The following is a 23186-nucleotide window of genomic DNA, read 5'->3' as shown; positions in this document are numbered from 1 at the left end:
TGATTTAAACTCATTGATTCTAGTTGACAAAATTTGGTTAAAGTCCCAAATTTCTCAACCACAATCAAAAAGTTGAAATCAAATCACATCTGTACATTTTGACCAAAACAATTAGTTTTCAACGATATTCTTATGAATAAAAACAATTACTAGATGAATAAACTTCAGTTATTCCAATCATATGTAATAATTTCTTTTTCCCATTACATACTCCTGATTCATTATTCATTAATAACGGTGAATCCCGCAGCAAATGTGAATCCAGCAGCAAAGCGCGGGCAAAATTTCTAGTCAAATCTAAAGAACAAGAAAGCAATACATACATATAGTGAGGGATCCCTTTTTTAAATATTTTTTAGGGATAGGGCATTTGATCAACTTTTTGATCATATTTTCGCATCTCAGCCGTTCAGTTTTTAGGTCCTAATATGTAGATCATTTCTGTAAAGTTTCAACCAAATTGATTATAGTTAAGACATTCAAAATAGCGATTTAAGATTATAAGTATGAACGGTTCAAGTTTGACAGATTTAGTTCGTCCATTGATTTAATTTAGTTTGATACTTTAACGATCACCATTTTGGTTGAAAATTTGCAGAAATGATCTACACATTATGACCTTAAAACTGAACGGCTGAGATGCCGAAATGTGATCGAAAAGTTGGTCTAATACCCTATCTCTATAAAAGACCAAAAAAGAGATCGCTTATTAGAAGGACCCTCATATATATATATATATATATATATATATATATATATATATATACACACACACACACACACACAGACACATACCCAATTGATTGTTGATGGCATTGACTTTGCTGAAGCACCTGTCAATTAACGGTAGCCGCCGTGGGACCTTGCATGTGATTCTTAAGAATGCATGCTTCCCTGCAATTGTCAAAGTTCATAACGCTGACGAAGGCAAATATAGAAGAAATCCCAGTCATTTTGACCCTCAACCTGAAATGGACCGCTCATTAGTATTACATTCATTTTACGTGTCTTAGATTAAAAATTCAATAGTCGACAAGGCAATCAAGTCGAATATGTCAACCAAACTGCTGTCACATTAAATGTGTGTTATAATTGACCAGAAATAGTTGGCAGGAAGCAACTGAGAGCAATGATTTATCTACTCATTACAGACTAGCTCTCAGCACTCGTTCAAAGCTAACATAAGTTTCAAGTTAAGAGACTTGCTAGCTGTTGTCAATGGCCAAACTAAGAAACACTGTCTTCCTCTATTTCTCATGTTTCTGCATGCATTATTTTTCTTCTTCTCATGCACAAACACAAAATGCAACACTCAAGCAAGGCCAACAGCTACGCGATCAGGATGGTGATTATCTTGTTTCCGAAAATGGTTTGTTTAAGTTAGGCTTCTTCAGTCCTGGAAACTCAAGCGTTTTCGGTGCTACAAGTAATCGTTACTTAGGAATATGGTACTACAAACTACCAAATGATCCAGATGCAGTATGGGTAGCCAATCCAGAAACTCCGATCATTGATACATCAGGAGTATTTGCATTGGCTAGTGATGCAACATTGAAGCTCATTCATGGTGGAGGCCAAATATCTGTCTCAGATCCCAATCAAACAGTTTCTGGTAATGTGACTGTCTCCTTATTAGATACTGGAAATTTGGTCTTAAGAGAAGTAACTTCTAATGGAACACATGGAGAAGTTCTGTGGGAAAGCTTTGACCATCCAACCAACACATTGTTACCTGGAATGAAATTGGGTATCAATGTCGAGGCTGGACAGAATTGGACTATTTCTTCCTGGTTCAGCGATCAAATCCCTGCAACAGGTGTTTTTAGGCTTGGCGTTGATCCTGGTAGCACCAACCAATTGATCATCTGGAGGCGAGATGAAGTATACTGGAGCAGTGGGGTCTGGGAAAATGGAACCTTTCAAAATGCTCCTGAAATGACAAGAAGGGTTGATCTATTTGAGTTCACTTTTGTTTCAAACAAGGAAGATAAGTACTTTACTTATACCGTTAAAAACAGGTCTACTGTTTCAAGGTGGGAACTGAATGCTTGGGGCCAAATCATGCACTCCACTCTCAACGGTACTACTTGGGAAAGCACAGAAGCTAGTCCATGCACATTCAACTTGACTAATCTGGGAGCCCTGTGCATAGAGGAGAAGCCCTCTGAATGCAGGAATGGCTCGGACGGACTTGTACCAGTAAGAGGCTATTTTGATGGAAACGAAATTTTACATCATGACAACAATACTGAAATGACCATTAGTGATTGCCATGCTACTTGCTGGAGTGACTGCGCCTGTATTGGCTACAAAAGTATATATACCAATGGGACTGGGTGTGTGTTTATGAGTGGAGAAGCGAAATTTATCCCGAATAGTTACTTTGATGCTACTTATGTCCTTAACATATGGAATCATAGCAAAGGTATGCATAGCTACTACGTTTATCTACAGTCCTTTACATTTGTCATTCTTCCTTGCTAAACTGATTTAGCCCTATGCTTTTTTGAATTTCTTTTACACCATAGACATTTACTTAACTAATTGGGCAATGGGGGTTTTCTGTTACCTGATTGATCAGCTCACAACCACTTCAAGTACTTGACTCTCATGCTAATTTTGTTATTACCTCCAGATGGAACACCAGCAGAAGGAAGCAAAACAAGCAATTTAACACGAGATATAAAGAAAAAATGGTGGATATGGTGCATCGTAGGTCTTATATTTATCATGGCAGTGCTATTATGTTGCTTGTACCACATAAAGAAAAGAAAACTAGGACTCATGAAACACACTGGTAGGTAGAAAGCGTATAAAATCTTCATGGCAGTTTTCTTATGAATTGCACGCAGGTAACTTTCAGATTAATGGGATGCAGGCCAAGACCAAGGATTAGATGAGTTGAGATCTCAAATTACCAGATTTGGCCACATATACAAGCTCAAAATAGGTGAAAGAATAGGACAGAACTTTCGGATGTTCAGTTTTTCAGAAGTAGTGGCTGCAACAGATAACTTCTCGTCTGCCAGCAAGCTAGGACAGGGTGGGTTTGGACCTGTTTACAAGGTATGGTCCTTTGTTCTTCTGTTTGGCTGGAAAGGCAACTCCAAGATTATCAAATAATGGTAGTCTGAATATTAGCAACTGAAATTAATATAATATATGCAAGTACAGGGGGTATTACCAGATGGGGAACAGGTAGGAGTAAAGAGACTCGCGAGAAGTTCAGGACAAGGACTAGAAGAATTCATGAATGAGATTACACTTATAGCTGAGCTTCAACATAGTAATCTTGTTAGGCTATTAGGTTGTTGCATTCAAGGAGAAGAAAAGATTCTGATTTACGAATTTATGGCAAATAAGAGCTTGGATGCCTTCCTATTTGGTTTGTCCACAATTTCTTTCAAATGCAGAAACTCCCCTCTTCCCCTTTCATATATAATTTTTTCTTCATTGGTATCTTGTATTTGATTGTTTTGTTTACCACTAAGCATGTTATGAACTACTTAACTGCAGACTCCACTAGAAGGAAGAAATTGGACTGGCAAACACTGGTAAACATCATTGAGGGAATTGCACAAGGACTTCTCTATCTTCATAAGCATTCTAGAGTTAGAGTCATACACAGAGATCTGAAAGCTAGTAACATTCTGCTTGATGAAAATATGAACCCTAAGATCTCAGACTTTGGAATGGCCAGAATTTTCGGACAGAATGAATCTATGGCAAATACAGTTAGAGTTGTCGGAACATAGTAAGTAAAAGAAAATTATCAGTCTTAGAACAGCTCTGTGACATATAATATACAATTATACATATACAAATTTTTCTGAATAGTCCTCTTTCTAAGCTTGATATAATGATTTATGCAGCGGCTATATGTCTCCAGAGTATGCCATGAGGGGCATTTTCTCTGAAAAGTCTGATGTTTACAGTTTTGGTGTTCTACTGTTGGAGATTATAAGTGGCAAAAAGAACACTACTTTTCTTTCATCTAATGGTCTCTGCCTTATCGAACTTGTAAGTTATAATTATAAATATAAACTTAGCAGTCAATTTCTACTAGATTAGAAAAACTCACATACTTGCATCACAAACTAATGTTTCAGGCCTGGGAATTGTGGAAACAAGGCCAGACCCTGGAGATAAAGGACACATCACTTGACTGTGGTTCCAAAGAGGAAGTTTTAAAATTTATTCAGGTTGGTCTCTTATGTGTTCAAGAGTATGCAGAAGATAGAGCTACTATGTCAGAAGTAATATCAATGCTTACAAGTGATGTCACACCTTTGTCTGATCCAAAGCAACCTGCATACACTATTTCAAGAAGTGAAGCAGCTGGGTCAACGCGCACGTTACCTGATAGAAGTTCAAATACAGCTTCAGTAAATAATGTATCCATTACTTTGATGGAAGGTAGATAAGTATGCTACTTAATGCTTGTGGAGACTGCTGCAACAAAATAATAGGTCCTTTCAGCTGATAAGTTCTGATCCCCATGAGTTTCCTGGACCAGAGAGCATGCAGTCAAATAACAGTTGTATTAATACAAAATTAGGTAATCGCTTTTGTTAACATTCTGAGCAAACTCAACTACAAAAAAGGCACCCCAAACTCATGGATCTAGCATCCTTATAACTTGAAGTGCATGCAGTGCCCCATTTTCTAATTTTATTTTTTATTAGAGATCGATGAAGTTGTCTTGATAAGAGCTAGGGTAACAGAAATAAGAAAGAAAAGCAACACCACCCGAACCTCGAATGTGGTTTTCAAGGATACATCCTTTCCTTTCCATTTCCAAGTTCATCCAAAGTTCCAGTCAAAACACTGGACTGGTTATCACCTACTCCCTATAACTGTATCAGGATTACTTAAAAAGTTACATTTAATAGAACAATATACCATAGCCAAGATCTTATATAATTAAGAGGAAATGTCCTTTTACCACATACTGAGGTTGTTAAATAGTAAATTGGAACCACTAATTCAGGGTAAAGCCTGATTTTTCACATCTAGACTCATTTTCCAATCATCAGTTTATTCCTAGATAACAAGACGCTACGATCTATTAGCTACTATATTATATGGGGAATAAATTTGAGAAAGAATTGGTGCTTTAGTAATTCAAGACAATAGTAAAGCACTATCTATGATATCCCAAATCCTAAGGCTATGAGTCGCATTTCGCTAACCAGAGTACATTTCTCATGACCTTCGTGGTCAAGTATGGTGCCCATCAAAATACAGTAGGATTGAGCAAAATAAATCAAAACCAATTCAGATAATTTCATCAAATTATAGCAACACATACATATTTAGTAAATAAATGGATGATACACTGCGGTCTTCGTTGAGATCCGATCCAGCTGTGTTGAACCCAGCTAATCTTCTCTTACCCTAGTTTCCGACTTGGCGTGTCTGTAAGTGTGAGCAGGGAAAACCCTAACCCTAGTTTCTGGTAGCTCAGAGGTGAGTTTGGGCCGTTTGGCAGTTTCTAGGTTTATATACACTAGTAATATTTGCCCGCGCTTTGCTGCGGGAATTACTGTTTTGTTTTGAGTAACAACTTTCCGCCTCTGATCTTCTGCTTCTTTTCCTTATTCCCTGTTCTCCTCTCTCTCTCTTTGTTTTGTCTCCTCTCATTTCCTGTATTGGATGAACAACAAAATCCGAAAATTATGAATCGGAGCATATAATGGGAAATCAAACTATCAAATTAATAAAAATAATAAAATCAAAACAGAGACTTAAATCACCTACTACAACTTTGTACCTTGTTTTTTTTGTTTTCCTTCAAATAATCATATATGCAAGTTCATGGAAAATATCAGAAAGTATTCATTTGGACATGCAAGAAACAAAGAAAAGAAAAACTTGTACGTCTTTGAAAATGATTGAATGTTAGAAAGGAAATTCTTTTGAACTTAGAAAGAAGATCACAAATTCAACTAAAACATAGATTTAATTACTTGACTAACCTAGAGAGCAACCTCTGTAAGTGAAGATCCTCAAATAAACTCAGCCTCAAAGCCGTTCTATTGCGCTTCGCTCCTGTAAATTTCATTAAAATCAAAGGATAGCTAAAGAAAGAAAAAGAAATAAGAAAAGAAGTATGTTCACAGATGAAACCTTTTCTATTTGATTTTAATTAGTCAAATCTTCCTCTCAGACTATCAATGGAATTTTAATTTGGGAGCTGTTCAAAAAACAAAAATACAAATACAAATCAGTGAGCTAAATACCTTTTATCTTCTTTGGCCTCCATAATCAGAGTTTATTATTTTTAAGCTCTTAACTTGAAATTCAATTGAAATGCTTTGATTTCACGAATCAGAGTGTGGCCCATTGTTCTGTCAATATAATGTGAAATAATGCATATCAATTTGTAATTATCTATATCAAATAAGATAGTGTAGAAAAAGTAGAAACAACGGTGCAAAAAAGTTCAATTCAAAATCTACAGTTGAGTTAGTGACCAAAGGTACTTCGAAATAGAACTGTATGAATATCAGATGGTAAACGAATCAAATTAAAATAATACGCTGAACTTTAAAGAAGATAAAAGGTATATGATTTTATTTTGAGAAATATATTTACCTTCTAGATGTAAATTGATTAGTTTCAGGTAGCCTCCTGCTAATTCTGTTTTGGTCAGCCAAGTTTTTTTTGTGAGTGTGTGCAGAGAATATTTTTTGCTGTAAGAAAACAGAAAATCTATCAGTAATATTTTGCATATTTCGAAGTGTGAAAAAGGAAGATGGACTTTTGTTCATACATATTTCGTATGTAAATTACGAAACTATGTCACATTGCAATTCAAGGGAAGAAAAGACAAACTATTTTGGTCTAATTAAACCTAAATGCAAAAACTAATATATTCTGATAATAGGTAGCCAGTGCATTAACATTGTTGTTTCTAAAACTGGTTCAACAGGTGAACTGTAGCTGCAAGTTATCATGCTAAATTCAAATCTATCTCGTGTTTGAAACATGAAAATCAGAGAAGAAATTTTATAATACAAAGAAATGCAATAAATCAAGGTTATTAAAATGTTGACATATTGAACCCAATGACTGAAATTTAGGACCCAAAAAATAAAATAAAATAAAATAAAATAAAATACAGTAAAAGATCACAATGTTTACTGTTATTACCTACTATAAACCGTTTAGAATGCAAAGAGAGATGGCTTTGGTGCTTTCATTAGGTATTCTGTTATGCAAAGATGTACATAATATTACAAACTATGACTTCAAACTGAGTATGGTATAGTAAAAAGATGAGTTAATGATGATAACAGTCAAAATGAAGTTCACACAATGTAACACCTATATCCATGTATTAGCTTTACTGAGAAGTTTTTCATTCACATGTGTTATTATGTAAGATAAATTGGAATTATTTAATATATACAAACGATGCTTTGTTAACTATATGCTATATAACAAATACTGTGGTTTTGATTTTTTCCCTTGATTTCACAGTGCGAAAAAGCTTGGACTTCTGTAGATATTCAAAAGCTACAACAGATATTTTAATTAACAAAACAAAGAAAGAAAAAAGTTTTTTGTTTTGATGAATTGGAAAATTTCAGTAATCAATCACTATGAAGATAGCAGTACTTAATTCATTCCAATCAATCTCAAAAACCAAAATATCAGTATCTACCTTTTCCAAAACACACACAATCTGATTTGCCGTCTTCTCTTTTGTATCTGAGTGGTTGATCTCTTATAAAGACTGCAAATCGTAGAAAAAAACAGTTTGAGATCAATCGTTTTCAGGAACATGTTAATATAGCCAAAATCAAACAAAAGCAGCTCGGGTAGATCAGTAAAAAGTAGATAAACATGATATAGATAATAATTTTTCATAGACGAAAAATTGAATTTCCTTGCAAACTTCTTCAATTCCTAGCCTTCTGCAATTTCTGCTTCTGCCAGCCTCCTAGATTGGATCTTTTCAAACAATAATGGAATGTTATTAATATGGTAGCATTGTGATCAATTTTAACAAAACTCATGTATAGAAACTTTGAAATTGGAAAATCAGGTTCCTTAGCCTTATAAATGCAAAGCTGGAATACGAATCAATAATAAAAGTCATATGCCATACCTTAGAAGTCATAAGACTTTTATTCCTTTTTCTTTGGACAGGCTAAAATATAACAATTAAAATATGTTTTCGAATAAAACAGGAAGAGTTTGGAAGACATCCAAGTAATTCCTAGAAACTCCTAATTATATATCCTGCAATTGGGCAAAAGAAAATCATGCTAGAGTTTATGTCTTTATGAATACCACGAATTAACTGCACCTGTAATAATTAATAATCAACTGATAGTAACCTTTTTTTTATAAGTAGATTTTGATTGATGAATTTTCATTGTTCCTTGTAAGTTTGTACCGAATAACATTCCATGATCAATCAAATATACTGTTCAAATTTACTGAGTAACCAACAAATTTCAGATTGGAATTAAAAAAAGAAACTAAAAGTATTGATGATTACTTGTGATCCATCCCAAAACAATAAACACTTTCAAATCCTCCTTTCCCCAAATTTGTTGTCATAATTGAAGTTGTTCGTTGCATGCAGTTACTTCAAGGAAAAGATCCTCCATGTTGGCTGCTTCTTGCCTCTTTGTTTCCTGTACATCAGATTACATTTAATCATTGCATGAGGTGCATAATATTAAAATGGAAGCTTTTGAAGAATAAACCGATTTCTAAAGCAAAAAAAATACTATTGCTAATAGCAGACAAACAGCAGCACTAAAGGGTATCAAATTAAGACCATAAGTCGAAACACCACAAATCTTCATAACGGTAAAGGGAATATTAGTGCCCAGCAGTTTAAAGAAGTGCCACTTGTAGTATGCCACGTACTAATAAGATTCTGTTCCTTTTGGTCAATATTAAAAGACTGGAACTGTGTTCTCAGTTGTCACTTGCTCCCAGACTCTCTAGCTCTTTCTCTCTATAAGTAAGCTCTCTCTCTGCCTTTTCATTTCAGTAAAGTATGAATCTTTCAGGTCAAGGAATATCAAAAGAGACATAAAGAAAACCTTGCTATAATGACAAATTCTGTTTTAGTTTAGTTACTCTTGATTTCTTATTCCTTCCTTTGATCTTGATCTGCAGGTGTGGTCCTTGGAACATCATAGCTCCAAAATATGAAGATTTGTCAAGCTTGGAACGTCATAGCATCATAGCTCCAAAATCTGCAGGTGTGCTATTTGTCTACTACATTCTACTAAACAATCTGATATTCTTGAATTAGTTAATTTAGTTTATTCCTTTCAAGCTTCATTCTTTTCACACTGTATATACTCATTTACTACGTTTTTTCTTTTCTTTTTTATTTCTTTGAACTCAAGCACTGAACTTGAAAAATGAGCCATCTATCGCATATCAAAATTCATTATCATATTTGCTATTTATAATCATATTATGTTCAACTTTATTCTCATTTTACATGAACCTAATGATAACAGTACTAATGCCTTCTCCAATTTCATTGATTCTGTTAATGTTCTGTCAAATTACAGTGAAATTGCTTTCCTGGACAAACAGTTGGACTGCGTTCAAGCCACATCTAGCATCAAGTTAAAGTTGCTTTTATGAAGGAACAATTACTTTTTCATCAGCTACGTGTATTCAAGCCAACATCCATCAAAAACTTCTCACACACCAAGTTTGATTTAAACTCATTGATTTTGGTAGACAAAATTTGGTTAAAGTCCCAAAATTCTCAACTACAATCAAAAAGTTCAAATCAAATCACATCTGTACATTTTGACCAAAATAATTAGTTTTCAACGATATTCTTACGTATAAAAACAATTACTAGATGAATAAACTTCAGTTATTCTAATCATATATAATAATTTCTTTTTCCCATCACATACTTCTGATTCATTATTCATTGATAACGGTGAATCCTGCAGCAAAGTGCGGGCAAAATTTTTAGTCAAATCTAAAGAACAAGAAAGCAATACATGCATATATATATATATATATATATATATATATATATTTATAGGGCTTCCACTAAGGGATCCCCTTTTTTGGTCTTTTATAGGGATAGGCATTAGACCAACTTTTAGATCATATTTTCACATCTTAACCGTTAAGTTTTTAGGTCCTAATGTATAGATCACTTCTGTAAATTTTCAGCCAAATTAGTGATCGTTAAGGCATCCAAAACTGCAATTTACACGAACGGACTGAATCTGTCGAACCGGAACCGTTCGTGTTTATAATGGTAAATTGCAGTTTTGGATGCCTTAACGATCATCAAATTGGCTGAAAATTTGCAGAAGTGATCTATACAGTAGGACCTAAAAAATGAACGGTTAAGATGTGAAAATATGATCTAAAAGTTGGTCTAATGCATATCCCTATAAAAGACAAAAAAAAGGGATCCCTCACTAGAAGGCCCTATATATATATATATATATATATATATATATATATATACAGGGCCCTTCCTCTAAGGGATCCCTTTTTTTGGTATTTTATAGGGATAGGCATTTTACCAACTTTGGAATCATATTTTCACATCTCAACCGTTCAGTTTTTAGGTCCTAGTGTGTAGATAACTTCTGCAAAATTTCAGCCAATTTGATGATCGTGAAGGCATCCAAAACTGCAATTTACCATTATAAACACGAACGGTTCCGGTTCGACAGATTCGGTCCGTTCGTGTAAATTGCAGTTTTGGATGCCTTAACGATCACCGATTTGGCTGAAAATTTGTAGAAGTGATCTACACATTAGGACCTAAAAACTGAACGGTTGAGATGTGAAAATATGATCCAAAAGTTGGTAAAATACCTATCCCTATAAAATACCAAAAAAAAGGATCCCTCATTGGAAGGCTTCTATATATATATATGAGGGCCCTTCCACTAAAGGATCCATTTCTTGGTCTTTTTTAGGGATAGGGCATTAGACCAACTTTTCGATTACATTTCGGCATCTCAACTGTTCAGTTTTTAGGTCCTAATGTGTAGATCATTTCTGTAAATTTTCAGCCAAATCGATGATCGTTAAGGTATCAAACTAGAATAAATCAATGAACGAACCAAATTTGTCAAACTTGAATCGTTCATACTTATAATCTTAAGTAGCCATTTTGAATGCCTTAACGATAATCAATTTGGCTGAAAATTTGCAGAAGTGATCTACACATTTGGACATAAAATCTGAACGGTTAAGATATTAAAATATGATCGAAAGGTTGGTCTAATGCCCTATCCTTAGAAAAGAAGAAAAAAAAAAGGATCTCTCACTAGAAAGGCCCTATATATATATATATATATATATATATATATATATACACAGATTTGCTCACACAAGGGAGAGTTTTAAGGGACTGTGAGGAACAAATGCATCTCAACAACATGTATTAAATATAAAAGCAGAAATTATAACAACTTAAAACTGTGCATTTATTTTCAGCCGTCAGATTCACTTGTTCCTCACAGTTCCTTAGGTGAGCAAGTTTATTGTCAGGACCCACCCCGGAATTACCCTCCTAACTCCTAGGTGGACCTGCGGGACCCACTTTTCGAGAAAATTCGACAGAACCTCCCCTAAAAATGGGCAACCCTAAACCTGCTGAAAACGCTCCTCAAATATAATTTAAGTTCTATGCTTGAAGCCACCCTGCTTCCTAGCAACAATCCAAAAATTCTCCAAATAAAAACATCGAACTTCACAACCAAAACATCTTAAACAAATACAACTCAGCAACTCAAACGTTCAACAACCTCCCAAAATAAACCACTCTCTTACACACATAATTATACAAATGTGTAAATCCACTCTCAACAAGTATTCAGAGCAATCTAAGGAACAGACTCGGAATATAATACAATAAGTAGGTTAATCAATAACCTACTGAGAATGGATGACAAAGGTGGTACTAGCCTCCGCTCCTATGCCGGTCCGCAGCACTGTGATATGGGCAATTTAAACCAAAGGGCCCAGGGGGAAAGTACATAAAAACGTTAGAGTGAGTGGACAAAATAAATAAGTATAAATGAAGATAAATTTATACTTTCCCACAAGTTTACAATATAAAGTCTCGATGCATGCAACGTTTATAAAACGTATTTCTTTAAGTTCACAACTCGTGCAAAACATTCCAGCCCCGCTGGATAAAATAAACCGGACTAGCCCCGCTAGTCAAATCATAATAAAAGATGGGGAAAGACGTTCACCATACGAAAGAAGGGAGCCTTATTGGCTCGGGTCGGAGTGTCCCACACTCTTGAGCATCCCACACTCTTGAGCATCCCATGCTCTCCTCTACTCACCTACGAACACATAGTAAGTAGGGAGGAGCACTAATAGGCTAGCCAGTAATATAATATATATATATAACGACCCTGGGTATGGCGGTTTAAAAACCGATAAATCCTTAAAGCTTCCCCATGTCCCACATATAAAGAAAATACGGGTACGATTCCCAACCGTACCCTGATTTTCGTAAAAAGCCGTATAAATTAACAGTGTGTCCCACACGCTAAAGAAATAATTAAATCAACAACGAGGCATTCCCAATGCCAAAATCGTAATCAACAAATAATCATAGAGATTTATTTTAACCAAACTCAATTTATAAATAAATTCTCAAATATAAATTCGAATCCGAGCATAAAAACTTTATATCCAAAACTCACAACCGTTATAAATCATAATCACTTCATGGAAAAATAATATTTAGAAGTAATTCCATAAGATAAATCATAATTATCTTTATATGCTCGGAAAAATACGTTAATAAAATAAAACAGACTTTAATAAATAAATGCATGCATCACTTATTTAAAACAAACGTCCACTCACAAAGTACGGCTAAGCTTGCCGTCGATCCAAACCCTCCTCGAGGAAATCCTCCTCACGTCCTGTACAATAGAACGTTCGTAACTTTAATTTCGGGTTGGAAAATTAAATTGGATTAATTAAAATCAACCCTAATAACAACTTCAATTGCCCAATTTCTCCCAATCTTCTTCAATAATAATATCTCCTTAATATATAGGCTCAAAGGCCAAACCGAGGAAATCCGATGGATGGATTCCTCATAATTCGTTTAATAATTTCACCAATTTTCTTGATCAACCATCAAAATTTATATTCAAATCACTTCCAAATCGATTTCCAAGCTTCGAATAATTAACTAAGCGTAAAATTGATCCAATACATGTTCAACAGTCAAAATTCCCGGCCAAAACCCTGTCTCACGCGCCACCTACAGTGGCGGTGCGTGGGTTTCACGCGCCGGTGGCCAACCTCCACCTCCGGCCACCAAATTTCAGGTACAACACCTACTCAACACACTGATTCCACTTCATAACTACAACATTTACAAATAACAACTACAAACAGTCGAAATCGATCCAAGAACACAAACCCAGAAAATTCAAGAACCCTAATTCGATCCGGCCTCTACACTTCAAATCGTGTTACAAGACCATAGGGGAAATAATCAGTGGTAAAAACCAAACCTTCGACAGAAAGATGGGGACTGGAGGTGGCCGGAATCGTCGGGAATCGGCAAAAGTCCCAAACTGCAGCCGGAGGAGGTTTTGCTTCGATCCGTAGTTTTCCGGCTAAATCGTGGAAAACCAAGGCTGCTGGGGTGCTCGGAGGGAGGAGGCGCTCCTCTGGTGACCGGTGGCACGCCCTGAGGTGGCCGGAATCGCCGGCAATCGGAGGAGGAAGGAAATGGGTCGAACCGGAGGAAGAGAGATCGGGGGAGAGGAGAGAGAAAGGCCTGGGGTGGTTTCCGGAAATGGAAACCTACCCGGGTAACTTTCCATTTTTATCAAAAGTTACCATGAACAGTAACTTTACAATTTCGGCCATAACTCTCTCATACGAAGTCCGATTTTTACGAACCACATATGCACGCGCTCGGTTTAACGTCCCCTACAACTTTCGTGAAGAACATTTTCTCAAATTTTGACCCGAATAAAAAGTCAACTTTTAGGGCCACTAAAACATCCAAAAAGGTTCAAAATTGAAAATATTTAACAATTACCGTCTGACACGAAAGTAAATTGCAAATTCTTGGTTCGGGACGTAACATTTATATATATATATATATATATATATATATATACATTCCGGCTACGGTGCAGACGGTACGGATTTCCTGTTTTCCCCCACTTTCCGATCACATTTCACATCTTAACCGTTCAGTTTTTAGGTCCTAATGTATAGATCACCTCTGTAAAATTTCAGCCAATTTAGTGATCGTTAAGGCATCCAAAACAGCAAATTACAACAATGTACACGAACGGTTCCGATTCGACAGATTCGGTTCATTCGTGTAAATTGCTGTTTTGGATACCTTAACGATCACCAAATTGGCTGAAATTTTGTAGAGATGATCTATACATTAGGACCTAAAAACTGAACGGTTAAGATCAAAATATGTGATCAGAGAGTGGGTGAAAACCAGAAATCTATACCGAAATTTCGGTACGGACATCTGCTCCTGTGAAAAATCCTATGAGTGTGTGTGACAATTGATTGTTGATGGCATTGACTTTGCTGAAGCACCTGTCAATTAACGGTAGCCGCCGTGGGACCTTGCATGTGATTCTTTCTGATATAGAATGCATGCTTCTCTGGAATTGTCAAAGTTCATAACGCTGACGAAGGCAAATATAGAAGAAATCCCAGTCATTTTGACCCTCAACGTGAAATGGACGGCTCAATAGTCGACAAGGCAATCAAGTCGACTATGTCAACCAAGCTGTCACATTAAATGTGTTATAGTTGACCAGAATTAGTTGGCAGTAAACAAGTTCATCTACTCATACAGACTCTCAGGATAATCACTCGTTCAAAGCTAAGAAATGACTTGCTAGTTGTTGTCAATGGCCAAACTAAGAAACACTGTCTTCCTCTATTTCTCATGTTTCTGCATGCGTTATTTTTCTTCTTCTCATGCACAAACACAAAATGCTACACTCAAGCAAGGCCAACAGCTACACGACCAGGGTGGTGATTATCTTGTTTCCGAAAATGGTTTGTTCAAGTTAGGCTTCTTCAGTCCTGGCAACTCAAGCATTTTCGGTTCTACAAGTAATCGTTACTTAGGAATATGGTACTACAAACTACCAAATGATCCAGATGCAGTATGGGTAGCCAATCCAGAAACTCCGATCATAGATACATCAGGAGTATTTACATTGGCTAGTGATGCAACATTGAAGCTCATTCATGGTGGAGGCCAAATATCTGTCTCAGATCCCAATCAAACAGTTTCTGGTAATGTGACCGTCTCCTTATTAGATACTGGAAATTTGGTCTTGAGAGAAGTAACTTCTAATGGAATACTTGGAGATGTTCTGTGGGAAAGCTTTGACCATCCAACCAACACATTGTTACCTGGAATGAAATTGGGCATCAATGTCGAGGCCGGACAGAATTGGACTATTTCTTCCTGGTTCAGCGATCAAATCCCTGCACCAGGTGTTTTTAGGCTTGGCGTTGATCCTGGTAGCACCAACCAATTGATCATCAGGAGGCGAGATGAAGTATACTGGAGCAGTGGGGTCTGGGAAAATGGAACCTTTCAAAATGCTCCTGAAATGACAAGAAGGGTTGATCTATTTGAGTTCACATTTGTTTCAAACAAGGCAGATAAGTACTTTACTTATACCGTTAAAAACAGGTCTACCATTTCAAGGTGGGAACTGAATGCTTGGGGCCAAATCATGCAGTCCACTTTAACTCTCAACGGTACTACTTATTGGGAGAGCACAGAAGCTAGTCCATGCACATTCAACTTGACTAATCCGGGAGCCCTGTGCATAGAGGAGAAGCCCTCTGAATGCAGGAATGGCTCGGACGGACTTGTACCAGTAAGGGGCTATTTTGATGGAAACGAAATTTTACATCATGACAACAATACTAAAATGACTGTTAGTGATTGCCATGCTACTTGCTGGAGTGACTGCACCTGTATTGCCTACAAAAGTATATATACCAATGGGACTGGGTGTGTATTTATGAGTGGAGAAGCGAAATTTATCCCGAATAGTTACTTTGATGCTACTTATGTCCTTGAGATATGGAATCATAGCAAAGGTATGCATAGCTACTACGTTTACCTACAGTACTTTACGTTTGTCATTCTTCCTTGCTACACTGATTTAGCCCTATGCTTTTTTGAATTTCTTTTACACCACAGACATGTACTTAACTAATCAACTAGGAAAGTTGGGCAATGGAGGGTTTCTATTACCTAATTGATCAGTTCACAACCACTTCAAGTACTTGACTCTGATGCTAATTTTGTTATTACGTCCAGATGGAACACCAGCAGAAGGAAGCAAAACGAGCGATTTAACACGAGATATAAAGAAAAAATGGTGGATATGGTGCATCGTAGGTCTTATATTTATCATGGCAGTGCTATTATGTTGTTTGTACTACAGAAAGAAAAGAAAACTAGGACTCATGAGACACACTGGTAAGTAGAAAGCGTATAAACTCTTTATGGCAGTTTTCTTATGAATTGCACGCAGGTAACTTTTAGATAAATGGGATGCAGGCCAAGAGCAAGGATTAGATGAGTTGAGATCTCAAATTACCAGATTCGGCCACATATACAAGCTCAAAATAGGTGAAAGAATAGGACAGAACTTTCGGATGTTCAGTTTTTCAGAAGTAGTGGCTGCAACAGATAACTTCTCGTCTGCCAGCAAGCTAGGACAGGGTGGGTTTGGGCCTGTTTATAAGGTATAGTCTTTTCTTCTTCCGTTTGGCTGGAAGGCGACTCCAAGATTATCAAACAATGGCAGTCTGAATGTTAGCAGTTAGCACCTGAAATTAATAAAATATGCATGTACAGGGGGTATTACCAGATGGGGAACAGGTAGGAGTAAAGAGACTCGCGAGAAGTTCAGGACAAGGACTAGAAGAATTCGTGAATGAGATTACACTTATAGCTGAGCTTCAACATAGTAATCTTGTTAGGCTATTAGGTTGTTGCATTCAAGGAGAAGAAAAGATTCTGATTTACGAATTTATGGCAAATAAGAGCTTGGATGCCTTCCTATTTGGTTTGTCCACAATTTCTTTCAAATGCAGAAACTCCCCTCTTTCCCTTTCATATATAATTTTTTCTTCATTGGTATCTTGTATTTGATTATTTTGTTTACCACTAAGCATGTTATGAACTACTTAACTGCAGACTCCACTAGAAGGAGGCAATTGGACTGGCAAACACGGGTAAACATCATTGAGGGAATTGCACAAGGACTTCTCTATCTTCATAAGCATTCTAGAGTTAGAGTCATACACAGAGATCTGAAAGCTAGTAACATTCTGCTTGATGAAAATATGAACCCTAAAATCTCAGACTTTGGAATGGCCAGAATTTTCGGACAGAATGAATCTATGGCAAATACAGTTAGAGTTGTCGGAACATAGTAAGTAAAAGAAAATTATCAATCTTAGAACAGCTCTGTGACATATACTGATATACATATACAAATTTTTCTGAATAGTCCTCTTTCTAAGCTTGATATAATGATTTATGCAGCGGCTATATGTCTCCAGAGTATGCCATGAGGGGCATTTTCTCTGAAAAGTCTGATGTTTACAGTTTTGGTGTTCTACTGTTGGAGATTATAAGTGGCAAAAAGAACACTACTTTTCTTTCATCTAATGGTCTCTGCCTTATTGAACTTGTAAGTTATAATGATAAATATAAACTTAGCAGTCAATTTCTACTAGATTAGAAAAACTCACATACTTGCATTACAAACTAATGTTTCAGGCCTGGGAATTGTGGAAACAAGGCCAGACCCTGGAGATAAAGGACACATTACTTGACTCTGGTTCCAACGAGGAAGTTTTAAAATTTATTCAGGTTGGTCTCATATGTGTTCAAGAGTATGCAGAAGATAGAGCTACCATGTCAGAAGTAATATCAATGCTTACAAGTGATGTCACACCTTTGTCTGATCCAAAGCAACCTGCATACACTATTTCAAGAAGTGAAGCATCTGGGTCAACGCGTACGTTACCTGATAGAAGTTCAAATACAGCTTCAGTAAATAATGTATCCACTACTGTGATGGAAGGTAGATAAATATGCTACTTAATGGTTGTGGAGACTGCTGCAACAAAATAATTGGTCCTTTCATCTGATAAGTTCTGATCCCCTTGAGTTTCCTGGACCAGAGAGAATGCAGTCAAAATAACAGTTGTATTAATACAAAATTTGGTAATCGCTTTTGTTAACATTCTGAGCAAACTCAACTACAAAAAAGGCACCCCAAACTCATGGATCTAGCATCCTTATAACTTGAAGTGTAGTGCCCCATTTTCTAATTTTATTTTTTATTAGAGATCGATGAAGTTGTCTTGATAAGATCGAGGGTAACAGAAATAAGAAAGAAAAGCAACATCACCCGAACTCTATTGTGTTTTTGAAAGATACATCATTTCCTTTCCATTTCCAAGTTCACCCAAAGTTACAGTCAAAACACTGGACTGGTTATGATCTCCTATTTCCTATAACTGTACAAGGTATTACTTAAAAAGTTACATCTAATAGAACAAAATACCAAAGCCAAGATCTTATATAATTCAGGGAAAATGTCCTTTTACCACATACTGAGGTTGTTAAATAGTAAATTGGAACCACTAATTTAGCGCAAAGCCTGAGTTTTCACATCTAGGCTCATTCCAATCATCAGTTTATTCCTAGATAACAAGACGCTACGATCTTTTAGCTACTATATTATATGGGGATTAAATTTGGGAAAGAATCAGTGCTCTAGTAATACAAGACATGCAATAGTAAAGTACTATCTATGATACCCCAAATCCTAAGGCTATGAGCAACATTCCGCTAACCAGAGTACATTTCTAATGACCTTCATGGTGAAGTATGGTGCCCATCAAACTATAGTAAGATTGAGCAAAATGAATCAAAACCAATTCAGATAATTTCATCAAATTATAGTAACACATACATATTTAGTAAATAAACTAGGCATCGACCCCGTGCAATGCTGCGGGTATACCATTGATGTGGTTAAGCTTATTAAGACAGCCAAATATAAACATTAGATAACTAAAGATGGCGTGCAGTTAGAACCAACTACTTTACATTAACTCCTTAGATGTGTCCTTTGGCATCTGATTTGAGGGGATGTTGTTGGAAGTCAGAAATTGATATGATTGAAGGATCAAATGCATAAGCAAGCATGAATGTACTCGATGAGCTCCTACATTAAGAATCTGGTATAAGGCATTATCATAATTTTCAACTGAGCAGACATGACGCAGAATTACAACCATATTTAAACCAGCCTAACATAAACATAAGTAATGTTAGATAACAAACCAGTTTAGCATTTGGTGGTGAATATAACCAGTTTAGCATGAACACAATGAATCTAGCTATGTCTGTAAAAGAAAATGGTAATGCATTCTCATAAGAAAACAAAAGAATCACCCTACTTGATCCAGCCTAGCATAAAAGCAAATAATGCACGGTTGTAAAACTTAACAAACTGGAATTTCCAAAGTTATCATCAGAGTTTGAGAATTCTGAAACTAAGAGGTTCAGACTGAAGTCCACTTTATATTAGAATGAGTAGTCATAAGCTGTGTAAGCTGAAGATGTCAATTTGAGGTCTGATCAGAGTAGTCTAAGCTGCTCTGAAAATGGAGAAAGATTGATTCAATAATGATTGTTTGGTACTCAAATATTTTGAAATTTTTGTCTCAATCATTTTCGCAGAAGAGAAACAAACTGAATGTCGATCAAATGTTAGGTTTTATAAACCGAGTGGCAGCCAACACATGACTGTTGGAGAATACAGGCATAAGATAGGAGACTATAACCATTTGCATTATTTTCTAATCAGATTAAGCCACTGTATTCATAAAAGTTCAAGGCTAATTCTTGAATAGATGGTAGTTTAGAGTACCAATAATGCAGAAATTAATAACTGCTCAAGAATTCCAAGACATTTGATACAACAAAAACTAATTCTTGAATAGATGGTAGTTTAGAGTACCAATAATGCAGAAATTAATAACTGCTCAAGAATTCCAAGACATTTGATACAACAAAAACTCTGGTGGCATGCTTCTAATTTGACCGAGTAAGAGTTATCGCCAATCACCTGAAAGAACTTGGGCAAAATCTATCCAATTCGAAGCTCAATCTCCAACATCTTCACAACCTCCATAACCTCTATAACCTGCCATACCAATACAATATCCCATTAAGTCTAAATTTGAGTTTCTTTTGCACTGAACACACTTATATAAAGTAAAAACAATTGGAAAGCATCCTACACATTGGATTGAATAAAGGAATTCGAACCTTGTTTTTGTGAGCTGGACCCAGTTCTATGGACTTGCTGGATCTTCACAGCACGAAGAGACTGGAACTCTGGGTAAACCTTGTGGGTAGCTTCCACTCCATTTGGGTTCAATATCAGATACAGATACAGCTGTCCTCAGTTCCTGCTCAAATTGAAATATAGAACTCAAAACCTGGTGAATTCATCATATTAGTAGCTTTTTAGTTGTTTAGTGATGAGGCTTGTCTTTAAGTTAAGGATTCTTAGATTTCATATCTAAATGTTAAAATTCGATATTCCAGGACTTGTCTCTGACAACTTGATTGTCTATATGTCTATATGTAAAGCCTTTGGTTTTCTGCAGTGAAATTTTTATTAGAAGAGGCAATGTTCTCATGCACTTGCAGCCTAAGTTTCCTGAGGGAAGTAGCTAGTTGAACCCAGAGAGAGTAGAATATGTATTTGTAAAGTGATATATGTGCGCGCACGCAGGTGCGCAAATGAAACAACTCATTATAAGCAGGGAGTGTGTATGACTTGAAACTGAAAAGTGGAAGTTCCTACACATACCTCAGAGAGTAAACTTGCAATCTAATTTAATAAAAAAAGACCTGTTATCATTAGTAATTTAGAAAATTTCTTCACACTTATTTCCTTCACAATTGAATCACAAACCTGTTCTAGCTAAGCTCTAGCTTCAAGCCGTCTATAGCTTGTGTCTGCTCCCAAGGTTTTTCGGGATGCCATTCTAAACGATTGTAATCGTTAAAAGTTTCAATGAATTCACTTTTCAAAAAAAAAAATTTGAATCACAAACCTCATTTCTTCTCCAACAGTTTGATCTTCTAAATAATAAGAAAACTGAACTTAACTAACTACACTGAGCTAATATTACTTGGTAGTAAGCAGTGAGGGGTTTCGCAAGCTCAATGACCACAACACTCAACCTTTGCTCTTACCACTGTGATAGTCCTAAGGCTCCAAACAAAATTGAAGCCGCCGATTTGATCTGCTAGCATTGACCTGCAACAGTGATGAATTAAGAGCACCATCAAGGCCAAGTGTATGCAAATACATTTGAATCAATTAAAAGATTTTGATTGACCTTTTCAACAAAGATTTGGTAGAGTTTTTTTGGCTAGTTCAAACAATTCCAGAGTCATGCTACTGTCATTTATCACTTTTGAATGGCACTATCAATTGTAAAATTGAAATTGGAATGCACAACATATTCCAGACTAAAGTGAAATTAAAAGAAATGTGTAAGTAATGCCATTTTTTGTTCAACTTTAACCGTGAAACACATAAATAGTTAAATACATAATGGAGGGTGTAGTTTACATTGAATATTAATAGAGACTACATCTTTGTGTTTTATAATCTGAATGATTCCAGTTGAAACATTTTTGTTAATGCGGATGAAGTTCAAACCTTAGCTTATATTAGAGCTCTACTTGGCTGGATAGGATGATGATTTTCACTATATAATGTCATTAGATATGAAATTAGATATATGGTTATCATATTATGCATACTGATAGTATTCTTGGATTTTAGTGTTTTACAAAATTGAAGAAAACATGACCAATCTAAACAAAATTGAAGATCCCAAATTCATTTGCTCCAACCAAAACTGCATGCACCAAAATTTTAAACCAATAAACCAACTACGAAGCTTACTTGGAGCTCAATCCCTCAAAGATCTCTGATTGCTCAATCGAATCCCCTGATTTGATCAAATGGGTGTCAGCTCAACCGGATATTCCAATTTGGGGTTTACGATTGATAATCCTCCCTCAGCCACGGTCAGCTGGGACACCTAGAGATACGTCTGCCAAAGTGAACTCTTGTGACTTAAGAGAATTTTCATATCCAACTATAACATATTACATTATTCATAGTTTATCTAGAACCAATAAAGAGGATACTTGATCGATATTACAATTGAAAGAAGCTTAACATGTTATCAGTGCCATTCAAAATTGCTGCCCAAATATATAGATACTCATTCCATAGAACACATCCATTCAAATATATATACATACTCATTCAAACGCAAACTCAAACCCAAATTACTTTGACCTACATGCATGGTAATATACAAAATAGACCAAATTTAGAAACACAAAACTCAATCAAAACCATGATTTTAAACAACTCATACAAACTAAACAACAATTTCAAACAGTTCCTAATAGAATCCCAAGTAGAAAGGCCCATCAATAAATCAATACCAGAAAAGGAAAAAGGGGGAAAAACAGAGATAAAGTGAACCCAAACAGAGATAAATTGAAAGAGCACTCAGTTTTTTTCAATCACACGGTCAGATCAAGTTGAATATGCAAAGTCGCAAACAGAAAGCAAAGCAACTAAGGACGAACATAACAGGCAAACTTGCAAGACACAAAACAAATCCCTAAACCCAATCACCAAACACCAATATTTTGAACCCAAACAACCAAAACACCAGTATCTTGAACCCCAAATCAAGAACGAAGACCATTACCTGGTCAGATTGACCAATGAGGGAAGCAAAAACCACCTGCGGTGCCCAGCAGTTTAAAAAGAAATGCCACTTATAGTATGCCACGTGTACTAATAAGATTCTTTTCCTTTTGGTCAATATTAAAAGACTGGAATCTTTCTTGTACTCTCCATCTGTGTTCTCAGTTGTCACTTGCTCCTAGACTCTCTAGCTCTCTCTTTTCCTTTTCATTTCAGTAAAGTATGAATCTTTGTTTGGACCAGAAGTAAAAGTAGGAGTCTTTGAGTTACATGTCCTTTTAAAAATCTTGAAGTAATGGAGGGTTTTGATTACTTACTTTG

General features: G+C 36.0%; 2 protein-coding genes and 2 long non-coding RNA genes across 8 annotated transcripts; 2 read left to right on the top strand and 2 right to left on the bottom strand.

The window, feature by feature from the left end:
* The first annotated feature begins 1169 nt into the window (after nt 1–1169).
* Nucleotides 1170–4676, top strand: LOC112196596 (G-type lectin S-receptor-like serine/threonine-protein kinase CES101). The gene is made up of 7 exons (XM_024336990.2): nt 1170–2425; nt 2636–2797; nt 2879–3066; nt 3175–3385; nt 3517–3754; nt 3873–4020; nt 4110–4676. The coding sequence occupies exons 1-7, from the start codon at nt 1219–1221 to the stop codon at nt 4422–4424; spliced, it is 2469 nt and encodes an 822-aa protein (XP_024192758.1). The 5' UTR covers nt 1170–1218; the 3' UTR covers nt 4425–4676.
* Nucleotides 1871–8679, bottom strand: LOC112196597. 2 transcript variants are annotated; one of them, XR_002935286.2, is made up of 8 exons: nt 8513–8679; nt 7670–7741; nt 6598–6695; nt 6243–6350; nt 5979–6051; nt 5312–5646; nt 4360–4507; nt 1871–1930 (listed from the first exon to the last, which is right to left on the bottom strand). It is a non-coding gene; the product is annotated as an uncharacterized LOC112196597 (long non-coding RNA). The 2 variants fall into 2 exon arrangements; XR_002935287.2 differs by lacking the exons at nt 1871–1930; nt 4360–4507; nt 5312–5646; nt 5979–6051; nt 6243–6350 and adding an exon at nt 6149–6196 and having other exon boundaries at nt 8513–8670.
* Nucleotides 8680–14846: 6167 nt separating this feature from the next.
* Nucleotides 14847–18153, top strand: LOC112196595 (G-type lectin S-receptor-like serine/threonine-protein kinase CES101). Its single transcript, XM_024336987.2, has 7 exons — nt 14847–16116; nt 16340–16501; nt 16583–16770; nt 16883–17093; nt 17225–17462; nt 17576–17723; nt 17813–18153. The coding sequence occupies exons 1-7, from the start codon at nt 14901–14903 to the stop codon at nt 18125–18127; spliced, it is 2478 nt and encodes an 825-aa protein (XP_024192755.1). The 5' UTR covers nt 14847–14900; the 3' UTR covers nt 18128–18153.
* Nucleotides 15479–23076, bottom strand: LOC112196599. Of its 4 annotated transcripts, none has more exons than XR_002935288.2 (6): nt 22041–22860; nt 21320–21383; nt 20381–20523; nt 20178–20255; nt 18063–18210; nt 15479–15612 (listed from the first exon to the last, which is right to left on the bottom strand). It is a non-coding gene; the product is annotated as an uncharacterized LOC112196599 (long non-coding RNA). The 4 variants fall into 4 exon arrangements; XR_002935290.2 differs by lacking the exon at nt 15479–15612 and adding an exon at nt 22867–23076 and having other exon boundaries at nt 18075–18210; nt 22041–22191; XR_005809716.1 differs by lacking the exons at nt 15479–15612; nt 18063–18210 and adding an exon at nt 18968–19271.
* Between the last annotated feature and the right edge of the window lie 110 nt (nt 23077–23186).

This window comes from Rosa chinensis, chromosome 4 (genome assembly GCF_002994745.2).
Source record: "Rosa chinensis cultivar Old Blush chromosome 4, RchiOBHm-V2, whole genome shotgun sequence".
NCBI lineage: Eukaryota > Viridiplantae > Streptophyta > Magnoliopsida > Rosales > Rosaceae > Rosa > Rosa chinensis.
Note: the sequence above shows the minus strand (reverse complement) of the source record. Positions and strands in the feature narration are given on the sequence as shown.

Excerpts from the sequence above, each read along its gene's own strand:
- LOC112196595 (XM_024336987.2), top strand. The coding sequence starts at position 14,901 with ATGGCCAAACTAAGAAACACTGTCTTCCTCTATTTCTCATGTTTCTGC. Across the intron at positions 17,094-17,224 it reads CTTGGATGCCTTCCTATTTG|ACTCCACTAGAAGGAGGCAA; the intron begins GTTTGTCCACAA and ends ACTTAACTGCAG. Across the intron at positions 17,724-17,812 it reads GTCTCTGCCTTATTGAACTT|GCCTGGGAATTGTGGAAACA; the intron begins GTAAGTTATAAT and ends CTAATGTTTCAG.
- LOC112196596 (XM_024336990.2), top strand. The coding sequence starts at position 1,219 with ATGGCCAAACTAAGAAACACTGTCTTCCTCTATTTCTCATGTTTCTGC. Across the intron at positions 3,386-3,516 it reads CTTGGATGCCTTCCTATTTG|ACTCCACTAGAAGGAAGAAA; the intron begins GTTTGTCCACAA and ends ACTTAACTGCAG. Across the intron at positions 4,021-4,109 it reads GTCTCTGCCTTATCGAACTT|GCCTGGGAATTGTGGAAACA; the intron begins GTAAGTTATAAT and ends CTAATGTTTCAG.